The sequence below is a fragment of the Gouania willdenowi genome, chromosome 1 (genome assembly GCF_900634775.1).
Source record: "Gouania willdenowi chromosome 1, fGouWil2.1, whole genome shotgun sequence".
Taxonomy (NCBI): domain Eukaryota; kingdom Metazoa; phylum Chordata; class Actinopteri; order Blenniiformes; family Gobiesocidae; genus Gouania; species Gouania willdenowi.
Window position 1 is genome coordinate 31,789,100 of NC_041044.1, and position 11,705 is coordinate 31,800,804.

At 38.4% G+C, this 11,705-nt stretch overlaps 1 protein-coding gene across 1 annotated transcript; it reads left to right on the top strand.

Annotated features, from left to right (window-relative positions):
- Window positions 1-571: 571 nt before the first annotated feature.
- LOC114464621 (phospholipid phosphatase 3-like) lies at window positions 572-10,989 on the top strand. The gene is made up of 6 exons (XM_028449016.1): window positions 572-1,015; window positions 6,122-6,279; window positions 6,347-6,633; window positions 8,288-8,345; window positions 9,975-10,151; window positions 10,254-10,989. The coding sequence occupies exons 1-6, from the start codon at window positions 835-837 to the stop codon at window positions 10,350-10,352; spliced, it is 960 nt and encodes a 319-aa protein (XP_028304817.1). The 5' UTR covers window positions 572-834; the 3' UTR covers window positions 10,353-10,989.
- The last annotated feature ends 716 nt before the right edge of the window (window positions 10,990-11,705 follow it).

Here is an 11,705-nt window from a genome sequence, read left to right on the forward strand (position 1 = left end):
GGGCTTTTGAGTCAGTATACCTCTAGATTTAATTTAATTTAATTTATTTTTTAATGGTAAAATGATCCTCAAGATAACTGACAGGTAGTGGGAATTATTCATAATGACATTAAACACATTTTAATAAATGTCAACTATGTTTTGTTTTTAGTATAATGTCCATGTCAAATTACATTAAGTCAATTATCTGAACTCATTTACAATTCAATTACGATTACAACAGCATCAGCTTTTTTTAAAAAAAAAAAAAAAATTAAAATTACACCATAATTATAAGTGACCCCAAACCTGCTACTGGAATAGACCTATAGGTCAAACATTTAGTGACAAAGTATGATCCTAAAACAACTATAAGCGCCTTTTAAAGGTATTTATTGCTAATTTAAGAACCTTATTTACTGTTCTATGCGTGTTGTTTATATGACTGAAACTGAACAAAGGCAATTGTTTGCTTATATCATGATTTTGTGTTTTGTGGTGTATAAACTAACGTGAGTTCGACACCCGCATAGGAAATGCATGCGTGCGTGCGTGCGTGCGTGTCTTGAACACCTGCAGGGAGAATGAAACTCTCTTTATCATATCTTCCACTTTGCGGATGATGTAAAAGCGAGCCTGGACGAGCCCAAGGACGATATAAAAAAAAAACAAAACAAGAAAAAGAGTAGATTTAACATAGCAAGTCAGCTTAAGGGAAACTATTTCCAAGTGCGTGCACGGTGCGGGCCTGTGCACGCACTGTGCGCTCTTCATTCTGCCTCCAGCTCAGGACAGGACCAGTCCCAGGGCGCTCCTCCACTGACTGAAGCCGCTTTAGGAAGCCTTTACCCGGTCATGTTGGACAGGTTAGAGCCGCAGGGGGCCGAGGGGACCGTACCCGGTGCGGAGCTTCAGCTCAAAGCGTCAGCAGCGGGGATGGAGGAAGAGTGCAGGAAGGAACTGATCAGGATCAGTGGCGGAGGACTGTCCAGGAGGAGACTCCTGGTCGGCCTGGACCTGCTCTGTCTGTTCCTGGGTGAGTCTTAGTAATGGCATGCAAATATTTACCACACAGTGTGAAAGCACGTGTGACAAGATGGTAATAACAATTGAGCTGAATATAACAATCACCAGCAGAAATATGACATTATTGAAAAGATAACAGTCTACTTGTAGCCTTGGAGTGAGTGCTCATTCAACCCTAATGTTGTTTGTTTTTAGGTGACTAAGAAGGTTTATCTGACTCTTCATTTGTCTTTTTCACACTAAAATTTGGTGCTAAATATGTTAACTATATTGTCATTTTGTCAGTTATCACCCCAACTTTCCTTAAAATGTAATTTGATCATTTTTAAAACATCTATGTATTTATTTATTTATTTTTTTTACCATAGGTCAATGACGTGAGTGACACCTGCATATTATGTCCAACTACATTTATTTTAGTTAAAGAAGGTTTAAATGCATAAATGCACCAAATTACTTAGTATATGCATTCATTTTGATTTTTTATTAAATTTTTTTTAAATGTTGCTTACTGAAGTAAGTTTTGAACCCAAAAGTATGTGTATGCAGTAAGATGTGTAATTGTCTTGTTTTTGTTTTGTGGAGGGAATATGTTTTTTTTTTTTTTTTTTTTTTTTTTTTTTTTTTTTTGTATTATTGCATTTTTTCAAAATACAACAGCATATCAAAGTATATCAAATATTACTTCTGTAATCATGTAGTGCAACTGTAGTGACTTGTTTTGAAAAAAAAAAAAAAAACATCTTTAAAATTACTCTGAATCTACTCAATTTAATTTCTGCCCTTTATTACTGATATTGTAATCCTGTATACAATTTCAAAGTGTTTCTATTTTTATTTATAGTCATACAAATCTTGCCCGATGATGCCCATTTTATGAAACATCATGCAGTGACATCCTTATACATCATTGTGTATCCCGCATGTACAGTATGTATGTATGAATGCATGTATGTATATATATATGTATTATATGTACAGTATGTACAGTATGTATGCCAAAAATAATATCTAGTTCAGTTCTGATATGATACTTCTTTCTTAATGTTCCTCTACAGTATGCTCTAACTACAAGAATGAGCAGGTGCTTTGGTTGCAGATGTGTTTTAGATTGTGTGTGTGTGTGTGTGTGTGTGTGTGTGCGCGTAAAACAGGGCTCTTTATGTTAAAAAGAAAACTTCTACAATCCCTGATGGAACTGTCAGAAACATCCACAAACATCTGGTGCTCCTGTGATAAGTTTACCCCTTGTGTTAATACAAGCTGAACACTATTACTGGGTTAAACACAGTTAGGAAGCTCATGCACCAGTCAGCCTGTGCTTTCAGAGAGTAAAGCTGCTGTGGTTTTGAAAAGAGGCTAGAGGAAGTCGAGAGATACTAACTTTGAAGTGCAGTTTCTAAATCAATCATGCCTCTGCATCTATGCAAACCTGCCAACTCCAGTGATAGACAGTCAAAGCTGCTGGGTACGATGACATTTTCATCAGATAAAGACATCGTGTAGGCCTCATAGATCAATATATTTGTAGATAATTTGCTCAAAAAAAAAAAAAGATGTAAAAGATTCAAATTGCTGCTTTTTGTTTGTTTTGATCCCAACTGTAAACCCTTGGTTTGCCCCCATTGTTGGTAAAAGCTTGCTCATTGTATTGTGGGATGTGGAGTCCAGTCCTGATGCTTTTGACTTCATTCTTGCAGGGATTTCTTGTGTTTGCCGCTAACGACACTGTTTTTGTGTGACTTCCCAACATATTTCTGGTGTTTAATGAAGGTTGTGGCAAAACGATGGCAGATGTTTATTTCGGTGCTTACGCGGAAACATTCAAATCCAGTGAAATAGAATGTCTCGCCGAGTGCGGTGATATCGCGAGAAGTACTCGGAGAAAAACTAGAACAAAAATGGTGTCAATCACTGTCCTCCTTGTCTGATGAAGAAACAAGAAATCACGGTAAGAATGAAGTAAAAACACTTCTACGCATCCATCATATGGACTCCACATCCCACAATGCAATGTGTGAAATCTTTCAGATAATGTCAACAATGTGTTTACAGAGGAGATCAAAACAAACATTCGAGATGCAATTTTTACTTTTTACATCTTCACCTAACCAAGCATTCTCTGTCAGAGAGCCCCTGTACTACGAAGCAGGATATAAACATATTCACTTAGGCAAGTAGATTTCAGACAGCCTACGTGCACGTTCCTGTGAAAGGGGTGGCGATTGCAGCGTCTGACCAATCACAGTTACGGAAAGTGTAGAGCAATTTACGTCACAATTGAGGAAAGATTATTTAAAATAATGAATAATTAAAATCCCCAATTCAGACCAAAAACAGAAAAAACAGGAAGGAAAGAATGCAGCTGCTGACACTGTTAATGCGTTCTAGCACTTTCATCAGCCAGTTTAACTTTATTACATCACCGACGTGTTTCTATTCTGGTAGTCCTCATCAATTTATCACACACACAATGGGATGAGAGTGCATTGTTTCACTGTAGTATGTAAATCAATACCTTTCATAAAGGGTGTCATTGATAAATAAAAGGATTGCATTTATCCATTAATAATATTTCTTTCTTAGACGCAGCTGTCAAATCCACACTACCAACCAGGATCTTCTAACAATGAGCAGGTCATTTTCCAAGAAAACTGATAGTCAGGACGCGAGACTTTTGCACTAACTCAGATCTTATCCAGAACAAAACCTGGTCTCGACCAGGTTAGGTGTTAAGATTAAGTTACCACAGTGATTTAGCCTGGTAAGAAGTTAGCCAGCGTCATAGTACAGCACACACCAAATAAGTTAGCGCGATAAGTGGAAATCCAGCTTCATAGTACAGGCCCAAAAGAATGTAATGTAGGGGTCCCCATAGGTTTTCAGTTCACTCCAGGTTGTCCAAACAGAGACATGGTAATCGCACTCACTCACACGTTTATTACTATAATCAGTTTACTAACCCCATACAACATAACTGTTGTTTATGGACTCTGGGGGGAAACCAAAACACCCCCAACAAATTCTATCAGGGAGAACGTGTCAACATAAAATTGGTATGCAAACCCATGACCATCTAGCTTTAGGCAGCATTGCTAACTGTTGATGCAATGTAAGATAAAGGTATTACTCATTTAAAAAATAGAGTACAGCAGGATGGCTGGCTCTATGGAGCCCTTCAGTGAGAAATGTAAATCAGCAGCAGGTTCACAAACGACGAGCGTCTCGGAAGACGACGGTTTCTCTATGAATCGACATGTGTTTTCTCTTTTGTTTCTGGCTCATGCAGCTTCTGTCTCTGCAGCTCGCTGTGGCAGTCGGTTCCTGGATCGCCCAGGGAATTGTACAGTTTCCATGACAACCTTGAGTTCTCAGTGAAGAGTTGTTCTCGAGGGAATTTAATTCGGTGCACATAACGAAATGCTAAAACTAAAGAGTCACAAACAGGAAAGTGGGTCTGTTTGTGGCTCCCTGTAGTCCCTGTGGCTCATGTGTGGGTCATGTATATATATATATATATACATGACCCACACTTGAGCCATGCAAACTAGATCTTTTGCCTCACCAGTGCAGGTTCAGCTTACATACGATTAGGAAAAGTGACCTTTCTGCTGTTTTTTCTTTGGTTTCTTGAGTCCTAGTGTTCCCCAAAGAAAGCCTGTGATCTGCACATTCCCAGTGTCTATTCTCCAGAGAAAAAGTCAGGGTTCTCACCCTCTGCTCTGTGTAAACCATTTCCTGTTTGACCTTTTCTTCTCTTTTCAATCCCCTGTGCCATGTTTGCTGTTTTATCATGGCGTTATAAATGACGTTCTGGTGTTTTGAAAACAGACGTTTAGAAACATCTGAATGCAGTTTCTAAATGTCAGGCTTGTGATCAGCCATGCACGCAGAGTAAGCTGGGACTGGCTGCAGCTCCTTTGATCAGGATAAGTGTGTCCACAGAATGTCTGGATGAAAAGAATGATTAGTTTCAAAACAAATTGAATTTGGAAGTAAACATGTTTTTTTTTTTTTCAGTTCCTCATTATTGCTGCACTTGTATTTTTCAAAGGATGCTCAGTAAGAGTCCTTGTGACACCAACAATATTTCTTTTTTTTATTGCACATTTTTGGCACTCAGTTAACAAGGATTTCAACATTTGGTATCGTATGCATTAAAAGAAAACAAAAAAAAACAAACAAAAAAAAACAAACATAAAAAAGTCAATAATAACAGTAGCAATGATAGTAATAGTGGGAATAATAGCAACAATAGTGGTAAACAAATAGTCATGCAGAGCAATAGATATTGGATACCCATTAAATTAAAAAGAACAAAAATTATATGTATATATCACCCACATACCCATAGATATATTTGGGAAGTCGGGCTTACTTTAGCGGTAGTAAATACGGGCGCCATTTTGAAATGTCTTTACATATCTTAACATTTACCTAATAAATAAATTTACATTTACCTAATAAATTAACCCTGTGAGTATATAACAATGTTCAAAAGTTATTCTGATCACAGTTATATTAAAATTTTGTATGAAATTTCAAACTATTTTACATTTTACTTCCTTCAAAACATTCATGCTACAGTAACTTTGCCTGATAAAGCACATTTTATGAAATATCGCGCGATACTTTATAACGGAGCTACAAATACAACATATTACCATCCAGAATGAAAACTAAAGCCACCGAGATGGGCCTGAAATCCTCATTCCTCATTTCAGATTTTAACTGTTCACTTACACGTTATGAAATGTAGAGAGCAGGCATAGGAATGGGACGTTTTTGGAGACTGGTTTTTACCCATTTCCACCCTACCAGACTCCAGCATTTTTGACCGTCAAGGAAAGCCAGCGTTTTGCTCTTTTTTTTATTTATTATTTTGGGATGATATATAAAATATCTGTATTGTTTTTTACATCGGCGGAACAGCCAAACACACAACAGCTCTTCGGCATAGTGAAACTTTTTCTGTTACAACGGGATGATGGTGACTAGGGTTGCTAGGCAGAAAAGTCACAACTTACCCGGATGCCCAACTTCCTGAATAAATAGCCAAAAAATATTTCTGAGTTGAATTATTCATCATGTTTCCCTCTTCTTTCTCTACATGCAGCTTCCATCCCTTTCTTTGCATGCGAGCTGAAGACTATCAGCCCGTACAGACGAGGCTTCATGTGTGGAGACCCCAGCATCACCTACCCATACCTGCATGTAGAAGCCATACCTGATGAATTACTCATTGCCGGTGGAATCATCATCACCGGCCTTACAGTGAGTAACTGTTATCTCCACTTCACCGTCATGCTAGTCAAACACTCTGATTGTGTCTCCATCACAGATTGCCCTCGGGGAATGTTACCGAGTGCGTTTCCACAGCGTGAGCTCAAAGGCTTTTGTCAGAAACCTGTACGTATCCAGTCTGTACAAGGAGCTGGGCTGCTTCTTGTTTGGCTGCTGTGTTGGTCAGTCTTTGACCAACATGGCCAAGCTAAGCGTGGGACGTCTGCGGCCGCACTTCTTATCTGTGTGTGGTGTGACGTACGCCTCGCTCAACTGCACGCCTGGTGCTTACGTTGCATCAGTGACGTGTCACCAGCGCGATCATCGTTTAGAAGAGGAGGCCAGGTATGTGTGCTTTATAAGGGTGTAACCATTCATCTATTGGATTGATGCAGTGATCTATTTTCCTATGACATAACTACGTTGATCTGTGCACATATAGATGTAACATTGTTTCAAAAGGTAAATAATCGATTGTATCGATACAAGGAAATGACACATTGTTTATCATCACCCTGTTAAAATAATCGCCTGATTCATTTTTTCAAGTTTTTCAGGAAACACAAAAAACTTCATCAAAAGTGTCACACACTTGACATAGGCCATTATTATAAAGGGTACCTGTAGTGGAAAACGGATATAACAAAAAATGTGTTTAATGTCTTACCAATAAACAAAATATGTGCACCTTTAAAAAAAAAAAAAAGAAAAATTAAAACGATTTTATAACATGGGGCATAAACTATGGAGAGTCGCCATTTTGGTCAGGATATGACACACTTTTGTTGATTCCAGTTATCTGTTGCTAGGCAACATTGTTACATTGGTCTACAGCAGGGCCATCCAATTTGGGGCCTGGGGGCCAAAGCTGGCCCGCAGCCGATTGGTTTTGGCCCGCTGCCCACATTTGAAATTGTTATTTATTTGAAATTTTTTTAAATCCCCCATTTCTAGCAATCTGCATGTTTTTTTTTGTTGCACTTCTCCTCTAACTTTGCCTGCAAGATGGATTCTCTTGGTGTTCACAAACACCAGAATCCATCTGGTGCTCTTCCTGCCTTTGCCTTTCAAAACCGAACCGAAAAGGTTACACCCAGTCATGAGGCAGTGTTGTGGTTTATGGTGGGTGTGACAAAGGCAGAAGCACTGAAGCAAAACTGGCGCATGTGCAGTTGCGAGGAGAGAAACTAGCTGGGCTACCGCTATTAGCATAGCTCCCAGTGAAAATAGAAAGATGTCGACCCAGGGGGATGGACATGTGGAAGCTGCTATGAACTCAGTTTTAGAAGAATCCGGTATTTCCTTTTTGAATGAGAAACAGCGAAAGGCGCTTTGTGGATTTTTGGATGGTAAAGTTGGCAAAGCAGAGCCTTGTTGTTGTTGTAGCAGCGTCTCAGTATTTTATAACAACATTTATTCATGTACCAGAGGACAGCCTCCATTTACATCCTCAGCAAATATTTGTGCTTCATCTTGCGCTTATTAGCCTTTTTACACTCTGGAGCTGTGCATGCACGACCTGGAGGTTACCTAAAAACGTAAACAAGCTCGTTCACTCTGTTGATATTTCCAACCTAACGGCATTTGTAATTTTATTCCCCTTCCCAAAACAGTTGCCAACGTAATCCGGACTTTGCAATAGATCAGAAAACCGCCAGCTCCTATCAGGAGCATACCTGCTATCATAATTCCAATTATGTAGACGTCTTCCACGTCCTCAGAAAGGATAGATAGACACACAATCCTCCACTTATACCGTGACGCCAATGTGTATCCAGCCGCAAATGTTACGTCGGGATAGGCGGACTCACCTCTGCCCATTGTTTTTGTCAAAAAAAATTTGGTTGATTGCATTGAGAGATCAGCTGATCAAGTCCATAATTTTGGTTTTTGGATAGAGATCAAATGAATCGTTACACCCCTAGTGCATTTGTCAGTGATTATGAAAATATATTTTGAATAACTGTGTGTTGTTCTAAATGCTTCTGCATTTTTTCAGGAAGTCCTTCTTCTCTGGCCATGCTTCTTTTGCAATGTACACAATGCTCTATTTAGCAGTGAGTATCTCCATCTCAATCCATTGTTTCCTTTTTCACATTCCACACACACACACACACACACACACACACACACACACACACACACACACACACACACACACACACACACACACACACACACACACAGTCATACTGGCAAACAGTTCCAAGCATCTTTCCAATTACCCTCCCTTTATGAATTATTGTGGTAGAATGAATGAAGCAGGGACCAATCATCTATCGGTCCTGTTCACATTCAAACTGAAAAGAGGAGATGGGCTTTAGGGAGATAGGAAACAAACAGTGAAGGCTTTGTTTTGCTGTGGGAGGAAAGCGACCTTGCCTCACCGTCTCGCTACTCGGCTCCATTGTGTGATGCATTGCACACAACTGCATGATTGTTCATGTATGTGTAAGCGAAAGTATTAAAATGTGATTATGTGCTCAGATTGTTAATAATAGTGCTACAACAGAAAATGGCTTTGATCGTGCATTAATATAAAAGTTTGCGTTAAACTGACGATTGATTTTTGTCAGATTGATTTTTGAATACAAATGCAGCTCAGTGAGTGTCTGCCCAAAGAAATAAGGATCAGAACACAAAAGTTATTAACAGATTTGTGTTCAGCATATTTCATGATACTTTTTCACATGGCAACACACAAAAAAATGTACCGGTAATAGCTTTCCTTTAAGGACCAGAGTCTGAGAACTTTCACATAATATAATAGTGAGTGTGTTGATTCATGCAACAGTGTCCTGTACACGGCCAGTTCTGTAGATGTTCGACATTTTCCTGTTGTAATGAACCTGGATCTAAGATTGAGAAGGTCAGTAACTGGGCGTCTGAGCAGTTATGTGTGTTTACTGTGACCACATTACCAGAATAGGACACTGCTGGTCAGGGTTGGGGTCAATTGTATTTGTGATTGCGTAATCAATAATTAATTACAATTAAAAGAGTGTAAAATCGGGTTCTGTCGGTTGTGAGTTTTTGAACAGAGTAAGACGGTACCTGGTGGCTGTGTTCTGTTTGACTTTGGCGTCGACTACGGCCCACAGTAGTCGGGTTTCAACGTGCTTCATTAAAGACTACAAAACTTGGATTACGGCTAGAGGCTCATCATTACAATACCAATATTTTCATTGATTAGGAAGCCTAACAAGGAAACCAATCGATGAGAAACAAATTAGATGATAATGTTTTTAAGTGTATTTTACAGCTGATTTTAGATATGGGTCAAACTGCCCGTTATTATAAGAGATGCTAACATAAAGCTAACACAAAAGGAAGGATACCTTTTATGGGCACATTTATTTAAGGCTCATTAATTGTAATTTAACTTTAGTAATTGAGAACCTAATTGTAATTGACTTTCAGTCAGTAAAAGAATAATAATTGTAATTTTAATTGTACCGTAACTGGAAAAAATGTTGGTCACCGTAATCATAATTGTGTTGTACAGTATATGAACATGGATAATTGAAGACGTAATTGTAGTTGAAAAATGTAATTGACCCCAAATTTGCTGCTGGTTTATAGTTATTACAAACTGGAAGAAGTTCATACCAAATCATTATTTCACACATTAGCTACTGCAGTGCTGTAATAGAGCTACAGTCATCCTTCTTTTTTCTCCCCAACAGTTTTACCTGCAGGCCCGGCTGACTTGGCGCGGAGCTCGTCTCCTTAGACCTGTGATGCAATTTTTTTTGGTTGTGCTGGCATTGTACACAGGTCTGACTCGGATCTCAGACTACAGGCACCATCCGTCTGACGTGGTAACAGGCTTCATACAAGGCGCTCTGACAGCGTACTGGGTGGTCAGTATATCCTGTGTGTATCTGTGTTTGTTTTAGCCATTAACACATGTACTTGTGTCACATTCTAAAGCTGGCAATAATACATTTATTGTTTTTCCGCAGGCATTCCATGTCTCGTCCATGTTTAAATTCTCCAGGTCAGATTTGTCTCCAAATGAGACCATGGAAAGGCACCTGTCACCCAACCATACAGTCTGCTAAACCTTTGTAGCTATACTGCATTTATCACTATTCAATATCTGACACAATGAGGGCTGAAAGAAGAGGAAAAAGTGGCAATAGCTATGGATATCAGCCTTAGAATTCTGACTACAATTCAAAGAAATCACATTTTTTTGTCTCATCTGGTTGTATGTGAGTAATGTTAGCTAGTAACAGAACACATGGTTCTCTGTGTCTATGTGAACAGGGAAAGTTGACCAACACAAGCTTTTAAGTGTCAATGGGAAAATCCAAATCAGCTTAGGCTTAGACCATCTCAAAACTGTGATTCTTGGGAGTTTGTTACCATGATTAGTATTTACAGATTCTTAATCGAAGGAAGAGCCAGTAAAATAATTTTTGAGGGTTTGTTGATTTATAGTTGGGTGCTAAAGCACAACAAACATATGCACTTGTTTTTTTTTTTTTACAACGTTAATGGTTTTGTCTGTTTTTGAAATGATCAATTTATCACTTTATTATGTTATGAGTAGCCTATGCAATGTATTTTATACATAATAATATTTAGCAAAATTTAAGCAAACCGACTGAATGTTACAGAAAAAAGCACAAGACTTAGCTCATTTTGTCAATGTAGTGACTCATTAGATCGCAAGATGTCCTTTGGTTGAGAACACGACTGCAAGAATGTTTGAAATAAATATAGGTAACAGTCGTATTGTATGGAGGATACTAGATGTTGTTTACTTGATGGAAGTCACTATACAAGTTTCCTTGTATTCCTCTGTACAATGACAATAAATAGTCTTCATATTGTACATTACTTGCTGGTTTGAGAGTGCAAAAAAAGCATTGAAATTCAAGGATTTTTTTTTTTTTATCTCTATTAGTTTGCAAACATGCATGGACTCTACATACACTTTTAAAATGAATGGCAGTGGCCCTCCCATAAGCCCATTGTTAAGGTGGTCTCCGAAACAAAATGTTGTTGCTCATGCAGATGAGCCAACACTCACACAGCAAATAGCAGCAACAATCCAGGACAATAATAATAATGAAGTGGGACTAGATTTGTTTATTAAGCTGTAAATTGTGGGTCTATGAGAGAAGAAAACAGCTCTTACTGCTTTTCCAGTATAAATTGCTGCACCAAATCCCACTCCTATGTTATGTTAACTTATGAAAATAAATTACTGCTGGAAAATATGCGTTCATCAACAATACACGATGATCAAACTAATTAAAGGGGTGGTGGGACAGGTGATAAATGTACAAATAAAGACATGGAGAACAGCAGAGCAGAATGTCTACTTAGTAAAATAAATATTTGCCCTACTATCTACCAGAAAAACATAAGTTAACAACAATTTCAAAAGTAACTGAACCCCTTGG